At 53.0% G+C, this 18,154-nt stretch overlaps 1 protein-coding gene across 2 annotated transcripts in view; it reads right to left on the bottom strand.

The window, feature by feature from the left end:
• Positions 1-13,808, bottom strand: part of PCSK6 (proprotein convertase subtilisin/kexin type 6) — a 171,122-nt gene extending 157,314 nt beyond the window's left edge. For both annotated transcript variants that reach the window (XM_018066352.1, XM_018066353.1), the window contains exon 1: positions 13,378-13,808. In XM_018066352.1, the coding sequence (XP_017921841.1) occupies positions 13,378-13,662 (285 nt within the window). In that variant the 5' untranslated portion in view covers positions 13,663-13,808. The remainder of the gene's footprint in view (positions 1-13,377) is intronic.

Here is an 18,154-nt window from a genome sequence, read left to right as displayed (position 1 = left end):
TCTGTTGCCAACAGGGACCCTGCCTTGTTCACTCAGTCACATAAGCGACAAGCCCAAAGCCCTGCGAACAGCGGCAACTGCGCATTTTACCTCCAAAAACAAGCGGCCAACACACCCTCTGAACAACATTCAGAGAAAAGTGACAGGAGAATCTATTTACAAACAAAAGATTCATAACCACAAGAGACTGACGGCACCTACAGATCATCAGGAGAGAAGAAAAATAAACCACTGGGGAAATGGGCAAAAAATATAAACAAATCCTTCTGAGAGGAAATAAAATGATTCAAAAGTTTATGAAGAAGCATTTAATTTTAACACTAATCAGGGAAAAAAGCATATTAAAACAACCATGAGAGCTGATTTTTACCTGTAGGAATAGTACTGACAATCTCCCCAGAGGACCACTGAGGGCCTGGCCTCCCACCTACTTTCTGGGGGTGGGCAGTGTCACCCGGCCCCACCTGTCTGGACCACCCCTTACTCCCTTCTCCCAGCCCTGCCCCCCCTCACCCCCACCACACGGACTCAGCTTTGCCTCAGCAGCTCCCCGGCCTCTGGAGCCAGACCACCTCAGCTCAGATTTTGGCTCTGGCATGGGCAAGCGCTGCAATCACAGACAAGTCACTTAACCTTCCTGCGCCTCAGCTTCCTCTCTGTAAACAGGGGATAATGACAGTACCTACTTGCAGGGTTCTTAAGAAGATTAAATGAGTCAGTTCAGGGAAGGCATATAATAAGGGTCAAGTGGTATCTGTGGTCCCCAACATAGAGACGAGTTCCATTCCGAGAGGACCATCGTTAAGTCCAATTTGTTCTTGAGTCCAACAAAGTAAGCCCAGGTGCCCAACTAACACACTTGGCTATATAGTACTGCACTATAATAGGTTTATAACACTTTTCATACAAATATCAGATTAAAAAAAAAAACACAAAAAATAGAGAAAACAATTTTAACCTTACAGTACCTTGAAAAGTTCAGTAGTACCAACAGTATCACCACTGCTTTAACGCTTGCTTCTGGACATCCTGGGCTTGAAATAAAGACGCTGCACTGCTGTCCTCTGTACAGGACTGCACACTAAAGCACACAAGAGCACAACCACGTGTAGAGGATGCGTGCATGTGACAGCATACACCAGACACATGGACTAAGTCATGTAAGTGGACATATGAACGCACATTCACATCTTTGAACGTTCACAACTTGAAGGTTTGTATGTAGGGGACTTACATATTCACTACTCCTATTCGTTTTTGCTATTATGTAGCCTACAGAAATTCTCATACAGAGAAGAGGAACAAGAATGATCACTGCAATGTTGTTTATGATACAGAAAAAAAAAACCTGGAGAAAAATCAAATAACATGAATTAATAAGGCAATGCTGTAACCAGATATGTGGCTTCAATACAACAGCTTAAAACTACTTCAAAAGAGTGAGGTAGATCTCTACGTACTTCAGTAGAGAGCTTTCCGAGATGGACTGTTGGGTACATCTGGCATGGCCCATTCACCCTCCACGAAAACAGGACACATGGACACGAACGTGTGGATGGAGTGGTGTTGGGGGAGGGGTCAGTTGAGAATGGGATGAGGAGAGGCAGGGGATCTGGGGTCCGTCTCTTCACGAATCTTTCACTGTTTGAATTCTCTGTGCAGGGAAGATACTTACACAGCATACCAGTAGCTTTATCAAATAAGGAAAAAGTGCTTCATAGAATCCTTGTGAGCTGGACTGACACATGTCGTCAAGTATGGGACCCTGTGCAAGGCAGGTGATGCAGGATGGGGGCTGAGGTGTAACCAGCATGGGAACCAGTGGGGTGAGGTTTGGCAGCAGGTGGAAAGGAGGGGAGGGCGGGGAACCTGTGCACCACCCCACCCAGTGCTGGCATTCTCCATCAGCAGCAATATGACCTCACAAAGAATCCACTGACCTAAATGTCAGGGAAGATTAGGTAAGGTACCACCAGGGCACTGAGTATTCATTAAAAATTTCACCACAAAACAGTTACAGACCCAAGAGGTACAGCTGCAACAACTGTGCAACAACATCAGCCTAAAACTGTCTGTACACGCGTGTGTGCACCCATATACCCAGATATACAGACGAACATGCATACACACACGCATACACCCACACAGTCTAAAAAACTAAATGATAAGAGGGCACAGCCCAAAATGTTAACAGTTTATCTGGGACAGGGGTTCAGTTCAGTTCAGTTCAGTCGCTCAGTTGTGTCTGACCTTTTGCGACCCCCATGAATCACAGCACGCCAGGCCTCCTTGTCTATCACCAACTCCCGGAGTTCACTCAAACTCACATCCATCGCGTCGGTGATGCCATCTAGCCATCTCATCCTCTGTCGTCTCTTTTTCCTCCTGCCCCCAATACCTCCCAGTATCAGAGACTTTTCCAATGAGTCAACTCTTCACATGAGGTGGCCAAAGCACTGGAGTTTCAGCTTTAGCATCATTCCCTCCAAAGAACACCCAGGGCTGATCTCCCTTAGAATGGACTGGTTGGATCTCCTTGCAATCCAAGGGACTCGCAAGAGTCTTCTCCAATACCACAGTTCAAAAGCATCAATTCTTTGGCGCTCAGCTTTCTTCACAGTCCAACTGTCACATCCATACATGACCACTGGAAAAACCATAGCCTTGACTAGACGGACCTTAGTCGGCAAGTAATGTCTCTGCTTTTCAATATACTATCTAGGTTGGTCATAACTTTTCTTCCAAGGAGTAAGCGTCTTTTAATTTCATGGCTGCAGTCACCATCTGCAGTGATTTTGGGCAGGGGTAGAATTATAAATGATCTTTTCTCAGTGTTTTTTGCTCTTTTCCATATTTTCCAACTTTTCTACATACCGTATTCTTTGGTATTACACAAAGAAAATTAAGTAACCACACAGTTTCATGTCCAGGCCAGGCCACCCTGGGTGCCACCCTGGGTCATGAAGGCGCTTCTCTGCGGTTCTGGTTTCTGGCTGGGTGTCTGATGGACAGTTCTCTACTCTCATCCAAGGTGGGAAACACGGGGGCTTCAATGGGCCATGGGAGGCGTCCAAGGGAAGCTCCCTGCCCTGAGACTCTCAGACTCCTAGAGGTCAGGAGTGCTATGGGCCACCTTCATCCCTGCACATGCATGTGTGCCTAGTCACTTCCGTCGTGTCCGACTCTCTGTGACCCCATGGACTGTCGCCCACCAGGCTCCTCCGTCCATGGGATTCTGCAGGCAAGAATCCTGGAGTGGGTTGCCATGTCCTCCTCCTGGGGATCTTCCCGACCCAGGGATTGAGCCCATGCCTCTTGGTCTAACCTGCACTGGCAGATTCTTTATCACTAGTGCCCCTAAGCCTTTGAAGGGAAGCCCTAGCCCAGGGACCTAGTAAGAAGGGAGGGTCTGAACGTGCAGCTCAGCCCTGCCCCTCACTGGGAGGGTGGCAGCATCTTCTGGACATGGGGCACTGCTCTATCTCAATCTTTCCTTTGCCCGGACTGTACCCTCTGCCTCACCAGTTAGGAAACCTCGATTGTAGCCCCACGGCCAACTGCTCTCCGCAGCCTTTCCCAAAGTGGATGCTGGAATGAAAGCTGCCTCCGTGGAAAGCCTTGCTCTGACGGGCCTGAGCCTCAATGAGTTACTCAGCTGCTCCGTGCCTCAGCTTGCTCATCTGTGTAACAGGGTTAATAGGGCTTAGGGGTGATGATCAGAGCGGTGCCTGGTGAACAAGAAGGGCAGCTCAAAGCCAACTGGTGGCAGTTGTGACAGAGGTCCTGGAACCCAGTGGCCAAGTGACCCAGTCCCTTGGACCCCAGTTCCCTTGGACGCCTCCCATGGCCCATTGAAGCCCCCGGGCTTCTAGAGGTGATGTGGGAGTGGACAGCAGGCCTGGGGCCAGACCACAAGAGGCTGCAGGGTGGCGGGGAGACAGGCTCCCTATCAGGCCAGGGCCCTGGAGCCTGAAGACCAGAGTTCTGCCCCACCAGGCAGCAGACAGGGCAGGAAACAGCACTTCAGTTAGTCCTGAAGAGGGGCAGGCTCTCCAGGTGGGCTCCATGGGAACGGGCGCCCAGGTTAAAGCAGCAACCCCAAAACAGCAGATGCAGAGAAAGAAAAGGCATGTGGCACACTTCCCGCTCAGCAAAGGTCTGTACCAGCTGGGGTGTCCGGCGACTGTGAGGGCTCCAGGCGGGGATGGAGAGGCAGGGGGCAGTGGGGGACAGCTCACTCCCAAGGGCCACACAGTTAGGCTCTGCTACAGAAGAGCCTCTGTGATTTCAAGCCTGGGGTGGGGAATGGCCGAGGGAGGCAGAAACCCAATCGCAGAGAGGAGGCTGCAGGCACGACCAGGAGGCAGAGAGAAGGAGTCGCAGACAGGCACCAGGGAGGAAGGCAGTGGAACCCAGCAATGCCCTGGTTTCCGACTTGGAGGATCATGACGGGTGAGTGAAAGGACAGCCTCTTCTCCAGACCAGGGGGCCTTAGGCCCTTATCTGATGAGAGGGCCCCCCCTCCCTGCCCCTTTCTCTCTCCTGCCCCAACTGTCCACCTCGGGGCATCTGACAAGGATCACAGGGTGGGCTGGGTCCTTTCACAGGCAATGATGGTTCTGGTGGAATGAACACGGGAGGTCATTTCTGAGAACCATACCACAAAAAAATGGGAAGCACCCAACCACGACACTAGACACGGTTTATTCACCCCTGTGGCAGACAAGCCCTTTCTCCCATTGAGCAGACCAGCAAGGAAGACGGCACCAGGGGCAGGAAGTCACAAGGCTCCAGGGAGATCAGGAAGCTGAAGCCCACAGCCCCGTTCTGGCCAGGTTGTGCCCCACAGTGGCCAGGACTGTCCAGCCCTGCGGAGTATGGCTGGTTTGGGCCCAAGCGGCCAAGGCAGAGACAATGAGCCTGTTTCTTCTTCTCCACGGTGCCACCGACTTGACACTGAGGGCATTGATGGGCCGGTTACCATGGGAACTCAAGCTGCAGATCCTGTCCCATCTCATGAGCACAAGGCTCCCTCCCGAGAGTTGATGGCTGTTGATCCCATTCTGTGCGGTGCTGGACAGGGCCTCATGCCTGCCGCCAGGTCTCCAACACTCCACGAGCAGAGACACTGGACCTCACAGAGACCAGGACTCGGCAGGATGATGGGATCCTATAGGATGGGAAGGGGCCGGGACATGTAGCTGACCAGACTGGGGAGTAGCTACAGCGTCACAGGGCAGCTCCTCCCCCCGCACTGTGGAGCTGGGAGGGGCCCACAGAGAGGTTCCCAGAAGCAGGGATCCAGATAAGTGGTGGAGGGGAGATGGTTCTGTCCAGATGCTGAGAGGAGCCTGATTGTGCTCAGTCACAATGCCTGCACCCTGCCCCCAATAAGAGGCTCTCCCAGAGGTGCCTTCCTCGTGACTCTGAGGGCCCAGCACCCAGGGGAGCACTTAACAAATACAGTCTCAATCAATGTGGGCATGTCTGCCAGGCACAGGTGGCCCTGGGCCGACGGCTCTGCATCAGAGAAACAACTCCATCGGACCTCATCTCCAGGAGCAGCCAATGGGTGTGAACTGAGGTGCCCGTGAAGCACAGAGCCCAGTGGAGGCACAGATAGGCCAGCAGACAGCAAGACAGAGGCCTGGGAGCCCAGGGGCATGGCTGCAGAGCAGCAGCCAGCCAGGAAGGACAAGGTACTGACCAGGAGGGCCATAAGGAGAGAGCCTTTCTCATCTGACAGAAAAGCACCAAGGATGCCACGAGGAAGCAAGCACAGACTGAGGGGTCTGGCCAGAGCAGAAGGCGGTGGAAGGGGCAGGAGGGTCTACACGGCCTGGACGGGGAGAAGTGGGGGAACAGGAGGCCAAAGAGAGAAGCGTGGTTCCAGACAGCACAGGAGGCACGGGAGCCCGGAGGGGGCGGCAGCCTCCAGGCCCCCAGCTCTGGGTGAGCCGGGGCCCACAGGGAGGGGGAGGAGGGCCCATCTAGGGGAGAGCCTCAGACTGCGAGGGACTGTGTGCGGCCCCCGGGGAGGGACGGGCTTTTCCCTCGCTGTGGAGACTCAGGAGCAAGCCTCAGTAAAGACCACGCAGCGCAGAGCACACCAGCGCCGGCACTGTATGCACGCTCGAGGCTCCTGGGTCCACACGGGCCCGCGTGTCAGCGGCAGCACACAGCTGAAAGGCTCCTCGCCCAGCGGCTTACCCGAGTCTCAGATGCAGGGTGACGGCCCTCTGCCAGGCGGGTGAGCAGGCAGGCGAGTCAGGAGGGAGGGCTTCGGGCCCCGGCCTGCCAGTTTGTAATGTGTAGCAAGTCACGCTTAACTGGACCAAGGTCTCCTCACGGTGAACAGGCCCAGCAGCACCGGCAGGTCAGTACCAGGCTCCATGGTGACAGCAGTCCCAGGGAACCACCGGCCAAGCCCAAGCACACACCAGGGTCTCCAGTCAGTGCCAAGGCCACGCTGCAGTCCCAGCTGGAAAGGACACGGACACTCACGATCGTGAAGGCCTCCATGGGCAGGGTACTGGCTAGAGAGAGGGGCGCCAGTGCCAGACGTGCCAGAAAAGACCAGAGGAACTGCTTTCTAGAGGCCAGATCTGTGCAGGGGCCTAGAGATCCCAAGAAGCCTGGAGTGTTCCCCAAAGTGTAGACAGTCCTGCGTAGTCCAAGACCAGGGAGGGGCCTAGACGGCCCTCAGGCTCTTCCATCCCACCAGGACCAACACTCTTGGCCTCTGCCAAGGTTTAAAACAACTTTCCCAATGGGCCATAGAGCTGGCTAGCCCCCTGGCCGGGTTCTCAGTCCTCGGACCCTGGCCTTGAGGGTTCTCCCAGCGCCATGCCCTGCAACTCAAGCTTTGCTCACCTCCCCCCACTGCAGCCCCAGTGACTCATGATACTGCCCATCAAATAAAGCCATGTCCACTTCAATCCATTACCATCTGCATGAAGAGGGCAGACAGGAACATGTAATACTGCATGACCTTCCCAGTCCCAGCTCTGTCTATCCCCACCCCCCAACCGCCCAACCGCCCCCCTGCCCCCCTCCCCCACCCCCGGCCCTGCCCCAGCTCACACCAGAAACTTGCCCTTGCTGTTCACAGACCATCCCGGTTGAGAGCATAAAAACAAGATAGCCTCCAGGCGAAAACCAGTACCTAGTGACTGCTGTTCTGGGCTCCCCTCGTCCCTCCCAAGTCCCCAACACTCACTGGAACAAGTTCCAGCCCATCACTTCTAACACCTGGCTAAAGCTTCAGCTTGCTCCTGGTTGTAAGAACAAGCTGTGTGCAGCAAGACAATTTTCCTCTGTTGACAAGTGAATGACAAAGGCCCACCTGAAATTCTGGGCCAGGTACGCTCAGCTCAGTAGCTATTTTAAGTAAAACTGTTTAAGGAAAGTTCAAAACCATTTATGGCTCTTAGATCTTTCAGGGCCCTGGCAGCCAGCCTGCTATTTTATACTCAGACTCAGAACCAACAAATTAGCTCAATACTCCAGGCAAAGCAGAAATGCAAGGGCAAGCACGGAGCCTCAGTGCCACCCTTAAGATAAACATCACTTCTAAGAGCTGCCGACGCCATGCTGCTGTGATCCAGTGGGGGGCCAACGGCTTGCTGCCATACTTCTCATGTGAATGAACAACGTCTTTTCTCTGAGTGAGCAACGTCAGAGGTGATGATGTAGGCTGGGCTGAGGCCACCTCTGCCGAGAGCTGGCCTGACGGAGAAAGATGACTGGCAGAAGGGAAGGCAGAGGGGTGCATGGGCTCCAGATACAGCTCTGTCTCAAGAACCCTGTGACTGCAGCCAGGACTTCTGTTTCTCCAGGTCACCGCTTCCTACACAAGTGGACCAACCCAGCCTGGACTTTAGTCTAGGCAGGGCATTCTCACCTGAGCCCACGGGTGACCCAAGAACAGTCATATATGGGTATGATGTGCAATTTTCCCCCCCTCCTTTAACACTGCACGTATACATCTGTGTGTGCATGAACGTAGGTGTATGTGGATACATGTATATGCATACGAATGTGCATGTGTATATCCATGTACATATGCATGTCTGTATGCAAGTGGGTGTATGTATGTTCTGACACACAAAAAGGTGCAAAATGCTTAAACATAATTTTGTATATCACTTACGTATATTATACATATACATATATGCCTGGCCTTCCCAGGCAGCTCAGTGGTAAAGAATCTGCCTGCCACTGCAGGAGAGGCAGGTCCGATCCCTGGGTCAGGAAGATCCCCTGGAGAAGGGAATGGCAACCCAAATCCAGCATTCTTGCCTGGAGAATCCCATGGACTGAGGAGCCTGCTGGGCTATAGTCCAAGGGGTCACAAGAGTTGGACATGACTCAGAAACTAAAAACAACAAACACCTATATGCTTCTATAGCGGATTAGGAATTAGAACATTGCAGATTAAGTTTGAAATTCTACTAACTAGAATTTGATGTGGATCCTTCCAGCCCAAGCTTCTATACTTTCACTACCTGTGTAAGTGTTCGTAAGTTCTACAAAATGGCTTAGTGTTTTTTAAAAATTTACATAAATACTATTACACTGTGCACCTGCAACCTGCCGTTTCACTCAACATTATTTCTGGGATGTATCTATGTGGATACACACCTAGTTCCCTCTTTTCTAAGTACTGTTGAGTACCCTCTGGTGTGAGAACTTTTCTCCTCCATTCTTCTCCTGGCGGTATTTAGGTGGTGTCTCCCTTCATCTAGAGATGCCCCCACGGACACTCCTGTACAAGTCTCCTGGGGAAGCAGTGAGGATCTCCCAGGCTGAAGCCAGGATGTGGACAGGCTGACACAACCGACCTCCTATTGCTCTCCAAGCAGCTGTACCCACTGCCAATTCCTGGCTCCTCCGCAGCCCAGGCAGCCCTTCATGCTGACACCATCTCAGTCTGCCAACCCCACGGGCGTGAAGTGGGATGACCACCTTAAGGCCCATCAGTTCCCAGGGAGGCTGGGCACTTTTTCTCACCTGGGTTTCCCTTTCATTCAATTCCCTATTCATATATACCTCCCCATTTGCCTACCTGGCATTTATCCTTTTTCTTATTTATTTACATATGTTAGTCGCTCAGTCGTGTTCAACTCTTTGCGACCCTGTGGACTATAGCCCACCAGGCTCCACTGTCCATGGGATTCTCTAGGCAAGAATGCTGGAGTGGGTTGCTATTTCCCTCTCCATTATTCATTTATAGCCTTTTAAATAATCTACACATGAATCTGTTATATGTTATAAAATATTGTTATATGTTATAAATACTTCCTAATCTCTTATTTGCTTTTTTAATGTTATGACACCTTTATTAATGGATAAATCTCTTCCCTTCTCTATTTGATCTTTTTGTGTCTTGTTTAAGAAATCCTTTCCTTTCTCAACTCTCCTACACTGTTGGGTTAGAATGAAAATAGGTGTAGCCACTATGGAGCAAAGTATGGAGAGTCTTCAAAAAACTAAAAATAGAACTACCATATGACCCTGCAGTTCCACTCCTGGGCATATATCTGAACAAAACTATAATTCAAAAATATACATGCAGCCCTATGTTCACGGCAGCACTGTTCACAATAGCCAAGTCATGGAAGCAACCTCAATGTCCATCGATAACTGAATAGATAAAGAAAATGTGGCACATATATACAATGGAGAAGGAAACGGCACCCCACTCCAAATTTCTTACCTGAGAAATCCCATGGACAGAGGAGCTTGGCATGCTATTGTCCACAGGGTCGCAAAGAGTTGGCTATGACTTAGCAATGAAATAGCATACAATGGAATATTGCTCAGCCACAAAAAAGAATAAAGTGGCAATCTAAAATATGACACAAATCAACTTATCTACGAAATAAAAACAGACTCATAGACACAGAGAACAGACTTGGGATTACCAAGGGGAGGCAGGGTGGGGGGAGGATGGACCTCCAGTTTGGGGTTAGCAGTCATTATCTATAGGATGGATAAACAACAAGGCCCTACCACATAGCACAAGGAACTACATTCAATATCCTACGAATGAAGAATATAAAAAACGATATTTATGTATGTACAACCGAATCACTTTGAAATTGACACAATATGTAATTCAACTATACATCAGTAAAATAAGTTATAAACAGAAATCCTCTCTTTTGCCAATGTGATGAAGGTGGTCCTCAATGATACACACTCAGGCCCTCATCCTATCTGGAGTTCCCATACAGTGGGAGGTGAGGGTCTGCTGCCCTTCCCTGCGGAGACCTGGCTCTCTCAGCACCGTGTCCTGGACTGCCCAGCCCTCCCATCCACAAGAACCTCTTTGGCTCACACACAAGCTCCCACATATGCCTGGGCTGGAGTCAATGTCACCGACGGACACGACCATCACCAGGCCACGGCAGAACTGCCATGACCACTGAAACTCATGGTGGCAGACACTGCCCTCCCCATCTTCCTTCTCGGAGTCATCTATGGTATTTGTGTGATTTCATATTCGATATAAAAATCTACTCACACTAAACTAGCTTATACTGAATTTACACATTAGTTGAGGGGACCTGTGACAGTCACCTCTCCCATCATGAATGTAATCTCTCTATCATTCTTGCCTGCTTTTTCCCAACACTTTTTTTACAGTGTTTTATAATCCTCTCCATGGGAGTCTGACACTTCTCTAGGATTGATTCCTAAGTATCTAATAGCTCTTATGCTGTCCTCGCAGCTGTGGCCATTGTCAGGGGTCTCTTGTCAATCAAGCCCCCACTTCTCTCTCTCCTTAGTTCTAATAGTTGGCCTCTGGGTTCTCTTGGATTATCCACGTGGTTAATTTTGTCATCTGTCAAGAGTGACATTTGGCTCTTTCCAATCTTTATTCTTTTTTTGTAAACTGTGTTGCATTATCTGGGATTCCCATTATAATATAATGAGTTGAGGGGCAAAAAGAAATGTGTTTGTCCTGTTCCCAATGATGTATATTTTTAAATGGAGAGGATCCAGAGCCTCTTTCAGACTCTGAAAGGGATCCATGATTCAAGACAGGTGAATAACCACTGGTATCATTTGACCCACACCACACAAGATAAATAGGATCAGGTCCATGGCTGTATGAAGGTAAAGTCAGGGCTTGAGTGCAGCAAAGACCAGGATGAAGAGTCAGGGCAGGCGCCGGGCACACCACCAGCTGCCCACTAAGGGTCTAGGGAAGGTCACTCACAGGAAAACTGGGAGCCAGGAACGCGGAAGGAGACAAAGCACAGTGCAGCCGCCAGAGGTGATGCACTCTGCCGTGTGGACACAGTGCTCCCAGCCCTCGCGCCACCATGGCTCACTCACCCATAAAGGAAAGCCAATAATACATACATCTTACTTATGAGTCACAGATTCTCCTGGCTGAAGAAGGCAAATACGGTTTTTAAAGAGTTCTTACTGAGTAGGTAGAGGCCGGACTGCTCCAGGCCTTTTCCACATTAGCAGTGACTTGGGGGAGGTGGGGGGGAAAGCTGCACTGGGAATAAAGGGTAACAGGCCCTCCTTGAGAAATGACACACGTGTACACAAACACACACACACTCACCTCGAAGAACAGCTCTTATCCCCTGGGTGTATGACAGCCTCCTGCATCAGTCTCAGCAGCATCCCATTCCCAGGCTGAGTGCCAGGCTGTGTGCAGCCCACCTCGGCTACTCTGGACACTCCCCAGGAGATCCCGGGGGAAGGGTGCACACCCCAGCGAAACCTCTCCCACAGGCAAAGCAAAGACGGCAGGCTTCACGGTACAAGCCCCTCAGTAGTGGGATGCAAGTTGTTTGAAGATGGGGCGTGGTCAGGGGGCTGGCAGCTCTGATGCCTGAGGACAGGAGTGGTAAGGGGCCTCACCAGGCCTCTACTGCAATGTCCGGGAGATCCCCGCTCAACTTCAGTTCCCCTCTGTTCACTTAATTATAAGAGCCAGGAACCCAGGCACTTTGTAATTTACTGTGCCATTAAAGAGTCACTTTTAGCTGAAGACAAACTGCTGGGCCACCTGGGCGGAGCAATGAACTGTGGCAGGAGCCGGGCCTGAGCCAACAGGGGAAGCAGGCGCCAGAAGGGCACCAAGAAGCACTTTTTTCATCTGGACCATGAACCAAGAGATTTAGGAACCTCAGATTTAGGAACTGAAGCCAGTGCTGCCTGCCCAAAGGCAAATCTTAAATCACAGGATGTTTGCAGAGACCTGAGTGTTCAACATACAACAAAAAGACACACCAAGGACATGATGGGTTATTTCAGACAGTCTCTGACCCGCGGTGTGAAGTACAGTTCAGACAGCAGGATCTACCTTTCCAGAAGGCCGCACAACTCACATTAGCAGCGTTTGCACCGGACTTAGGATGCAAAGAAATGTCACTCACATCAGAGCTGCACCAAAGGTGGCCCACTTCTGTCACGGATAATGATGAAACTAAATTTAACGCTGGCTGGTGGCAGGGTCTGAGTTATGAGAAGGCGCGTCCCTGTCACTCCACTTGATCCTCTAAGTGTGTAGTTTGTTGGAGGTTTGCTCAACGCACAGAGAGGTCCCCCGGTGGGCCCCCACCCGCCATAGATCAGGATCAACCCGCCGGGCTGGGTTGGCACAGGAAAAGGGAGCCTGCCTCTGAGGTCCTATGGAGCTACCCCACCCGCGGTCCTGCCCCAGGCTTGTCCCCTCTTGCTCGCTGACAGCACTCCTGTGAGCCAGGTGCGGGAGTGGTCAGGCCCTGGCAGGTGCTCTGCGGCCCGAAACACAATCCCGTCCCAACCACCGCGCACCTAAGTACACAAGGTCAACGTCCCGACAGGCGAGCGGATGGAAAGAAGGAAGAGACCAGCCTAAGGTCACACGACCGGTCCGCAGAGAACTGCCATCAGACCTGCCGACCAGAGGCCCAGAGACAAGCCAACTCCCCCAAACCCTGCCGGGGGCCTGGAGGGGATTAAAGGCTGGACCCTCGCCTCTGGCTGCGGGGTCCAGGCCGCCCGGAAAGCCCCCTCGACTCCGGCCGCCCTCCCTCCGAAAGACGCGGACACCGAGGGAGCGCACGACCTCAGTTCCCACCTGCGCGCCTACAGGGTCCGGAGCCCCGCGCCGCCCGTCTAGTTGGAGGGCCGGCGCCGATGGGCCGGGTCGGCGGCGGGAGGACCTGAGGGGACACGGGAGGACAGCGCTCTCCACGGGCTCCCCACCGGCGCGGCTGGGCAGGTGTCCGCGTCGGGGTGCTGCCCGGTTGGCCGCCGAGGACCCCGCGCCGCGCTCCGGGAGACTCCTCACAGGGCGCCCCCTCGCGCCGCGCCCGCCGGCGGCAGCCAAAGTTTTGGGCGCGCGGGGCCATCTGCACTCACCTGGCCCAAGTTGAGGTAGCCGTGCGCCGCGGCCACGCGGTCCGCCACGGCCGGGCCGCCCAGCACTTGCACCGCCCAGTGGTTGGTGTAGACGGGGCGCGGCGGCGGCGGCGCGGAGCAGGCGGCGGGCAGCGCGAGTAGCAGCAGCCAGCGCCAAGGGCGCGGCGCGAGCGGCCGGAGCCCGGGCCCGCCGGCGGCCCTCGAGTCGGGGCCCGCGTCCCCGGCGGCGGCGGGGGCGCGGGGCGGCGGCCGGGGCCCGGGCGCGGGCGGCGCGCGCGGAGGCATGGCAGTGGCAGGCTCGCGCGGCGCCGGAGCGGCGAGTGCGCCGGGGGGTGGGGTGCCGCCTTTTAAAGCCGCTCCGCGCCGGGGAAGCGCCGCCGCCGCCGCGGCGGGCGGGAGCGAGGGGAGGAGGCGGCGGCCGCCGCGCGTTCCCGCCCGCGCGGCCCGGCAGTGCCCTGGCCCGCGCTCGGTGACCGGCACCCGGCCCTCGCGCGCCCCGGGCAAAGAGCTCCCCTCTCACCCCGTAACTTCCCGCAGACTAAGGGGGCGCTCGGAACACGCGTTCCCCCAGCGGCCGGAAGGCCCAGGGCATCTCAGGTGAGTCCCACTCCCAGCCTGGCTGCTGGCATCTCCCTCCTGTCGGGGTACCTGGGGGCCTCATCATTTGCCTAACAGTGTTTGACCTCCTGCCCGCGAAGCCTTACTCGTCCCCGCGTGAGAGCTCGGCTCGTCTGAGTATTGGACGAAGAAACTACAAGGAAAGACGGGTCGGCCGCTCTGAGAACCAGGCCTGACAGTGTCCCAGGTTTGGCTTCGGGAGGAACCTCGGGGACAGCCTTCCTGGGGGAGGACGGCGCTGTGGGTCCCCAATTGTCCATTTCCCAGCAGCGCGACTGTGGGCAAGCTGCCGCCCCTTTATCTGTGAGTGCAGTGACAACAGTCATCTCCCCGGTGGCGCTGTTCAGAGGATGACAGGAGCGCTGGCCAGGCACCAGCTTTTGCTGAGAGTTTGTATGAGCTCTGGCCTGCCTCACAGTAGGAGATCACTAGTTGTGCAGGCTTAAATGCCACCCCACCCCCATCACCGGACCCTGGGACCAGTCAGGGAGACAGTCAGTGGGGTCTTCCTGGCTCTGCTGCCTCCAGCAGCCTAGAGTCCAGTAGAGACACACTTGGTGCACCTGGAGAGCTCCAGGAGTTTCTGTCACACATTGGACAGGAAACTGGCCAGGGTCTCTTCTGCCATTCCTCCTAAGGGCTGTTGGTCCCAACTGGCCACGCGTGGGAAGCAAGGCTTCACCCTGATTAACACTGGCAGCAAAGCAGAAACTAGGCCAGGAAGGCCTTTAAGTGAGAAGAGGACCAGTGACCTGACTGTCTGCCTCTGGATGGCTGTAGAGAGCTCAGGGTGTGCGTCTGTGGCTTGGCAGGTAGGAAGCAGGTGATGAGGGGCAGGAGCCAGTGGGGACAGAGCAGGACCCAAGGATGATGGCCTCCCTGGGGCCTCTCCAGCCTCCCTCTCAGGAGCCCTTTGGTTTCATAACCCACATGATTCACCCTTTATGCAGGCATGAGTCACTGAGTGGAGGTGGGAGCATGGGAGGCCCGACAGGGACCAGCTGAACTCCTGCTCACACGATCTCCTGCCATAGGCCCCTTTTGGAACTGGAATTGATTCCCCACACCTTCTCCTCTTCTCTGCACTAAATGCAGTCTGTCCTCCCCTTCCTCCCCTGCCAAGGGGGCTCAGCTCCCTGGGCCTGCCCCACCAGGCAGAATGCAGACCCCTCCTTCCCCACCTGCAGACAGCCTCACCCTGCCCACCCTCAAGGCAGGAGGCCTGAAGGCAGGCAGGATTGCCCTGTGAGAGATCATACCGCTCAATGGGGCAGAGGCAAACCCAGAACCTACAGCCCACCTCCTCCCAATGCCACCCTAGCTGCCCACAGAGGAGGGTCACTGTCACTTACCAGCAATATACCTGTCCCCATCTGGCCCCTGTTAGCTAGACTGTCCCTGGGCCCTGGCCTGGACCCTGTGTTGTTCTCCTTCAAGTCTGTGACCCTCCGGGTGGACCTAAAAGCTGTCAAACAGAGTGAAGTAAGTCAGAAAGAGAAAAACAAATATCATATGTTAATACATATATGTGGAATCTAGAAAATAATTTCCAGAGCAGAAATAGAGACACAGGTAGAGAACCAACGTATGGATACCAAGGGGGGATAGGAGGCAGTGGGATGAATTGGAAGATGAGAATTGACATATACAATCCTCCATGTATAAAATAGATAACTAATGAGAAGCTACTGTTTAGCACAGGGGGAAAAAAGGCACCATCTGTTTGCAGGACATTATTAAGTTAACCTTAAAAATGCATTCCAATATACATTAGGTGCAGACAAATACTGTTTGATTCCATTTATATGAAGTATTGAGAATAGTCAATTTCATAGAGGCAGAAAGTACACTGGTAGATGCCAGGGAGGTTGGGGAGGGGGTGCGGGTGTGGGGAGGGGGAGGGGGAATTAGTGTTTAAGGGGGACAGAGTTTCAGTTCAGGAAGGTGGAAAATTTGGGAGATTGATGATGGTGAGAGTTGCACAACTATGTGAATGTCCTTAGTACCACTGAGTTCATTCACCATATATACAGTTAACACAGTATGTTTTATATTATGTGACTTTTACCACAATAAAAAAGGAAACATGAAAAAAAAGTGTGTGACTCTCTTCACGCTAAGGCTATACTGCATAAAATCTAAGTTATTATGAGGCAGCTCATGCCTCCCAAGAGTGCACCCCATGACAGCAGTGATTTTGACAGACAGAGATAAGGGTTTTTCCATAACAATTTAGTAGATTAAGGGATTCAGCCCACTGAGCTGAGAGTAGACTAAAATGCATCTGAATTTTTATTTGGAGGGATTGGAATTTATTAACATCTGCTCATTTGAGGCTAAACTTCCCATTTATTGTGGACATGCCCAGACAATATCTTGGCTTCAATGTGATAGGCAGACCAGCTTCCCAAAATGAACATCCCAAATCATAGTGCCCCCTGTGGCTTCCTGTTGATTTCACGGTGACAGGACCGCTCAGTCACAGAAGTCTAGCCCTCTGCTCTGTGATGGGACCTGGAATGCAACTTAGCTCATCCTCCTGCAGGAAGAGGGTTTCCCACTCACTCTAGTTTCAGCTCTCCAGACTGCCCTTGGGGGTCGCACAGCTCTGCAGGGAAGGGGAGGTCAACAGTCCTACAGGTGGATAGGACATGGACCAGAAAGATGACTGGAACCAGTACATTTTTCAGAATTTTTTAAAATTACTTTCGGACTGCACTGTGCAGCAAGTGGGAGTCTCAGTTCCCCCATCAGGGATTGAACATGCACCCCTCGCACTGGGATAGCCAGTGGTGGACTGCCAGGGAAGTCCCTTCAGAAGTTTTAGCAAATGCTAATATGACAACGTGATAGTTATGCCAGCATCTTCTCAAATCAGACCAGAGACGGCAGCATTGCTGGTGGATATTACTTCACACAAAGGCTGACCCCTTTACACAAGTGCAGGCTTATACAGCTGGGGCCATGAGATGCCCAGTACTGCCCATACCACTGAACAGAAGATGATTTCACATAGCTACTGGGGTGTGCTGGAGCAGAATTTGATCCAGAAATTGCCTCCATTTAGGCAACAGGCACTTGACTGAAAAACTGCATTTCTGGACATGTGCTCTATTTGGCAGGTCAAGGTGGCCCCCACAGAGTGTCTGATGCGAGGGAAGAGCAAGCCCTCAGCAGACCTTCGCCCCTGCTCTGTGCAGCCCCAGGCAGAGTTTCTTCAGTACCCTCTGCCAGAAATGGCAGTGATGATGCTGTCTCCACGCAAGAGCCGCAAGGCCAGTCAAAGCTGAAGCGGGCCAAGTCCCTCGCCCAATCTGGCACCGAGTTTGCACTGAACAAATGGTAACCACTGCTGCTGGGCACCAGGAGCCTCCAGGGGGGCATGGAAATGTCCTGTCCTCCCCCAGGCCTCATTGCACATTTCCTTGCATTTTAACATCCCGGAAATCTCATAGAAGGTGTTTTGTGATCACCACTGGCCTGGACCGAAATTGAGATCTTCCCAAGTAGGTTTCTGTTTGCTCCCACCAGTGATCTGGGGCACAGCTCCTGAAACCCCTTGGGGACCACGTGGGTTGTGTGGCCCCAGTTGAGAACTGGCTGGCCGTTCAAAGGGTCGGGATTCCTCCCTGACTCCACAATGGCCAGGACAGAGGCCACAGGACTCTGTGCGGTCCCTCTCTGGTGGTGGTTTACTTATCTTCTGCACCGACTGCAGCCTTTCACTGGCACAGCTTCATGGAAGGGTCCCCGTGACACTCCCCAACTTGGACACATTTCCTTTCTTAGTAACATGTCAAACCCTGATCATCCTCTACTCAAGGCCATCTCTTGGATTTGATGACTGTGGCACTAGTGCCTCCGAGGCATACTGCAGTAAACATAACCTGTTTAACCCTCTCACATGTATCTGACCGTTTTTCTTGTAGCATCTATTGACATCCTACAGCAGAGGTAGAGAGTGCGGTGTTTTTAATGAAAATCTGTTGTGATTCATTTGGCAATGCAAGGGCTCTTCCATTACCTGGTTAGTGTGAATTTTCAAATCCTATCCTGTCGGGAGAACCCCTGGGTGCTTTAGGCTATGCAGCCTTCAGAGGTGTGACGCCTGATGAGAATGCACAGATGCATCCTGTGGAGCTGACAGCCCCGCCACCGA

Source organism: Capra hircus, chromosome 21 (genome assembly GCF_001704415.2).
Source record: "Capra hircus breed San Clemente chromosome 21, ASM170441v1, whole genome shotgun sequence".
Lineage (NCBI taxonomy): Eukaryota > Metazoa > Chordata > Mammalia > Artiodactyla > Bovidae > Capra > Capra hircus.
Note: the sequence above shows the minus strand (reverse complement) of the source record. Positions and strands in the feature narration are given on the sequence as shown.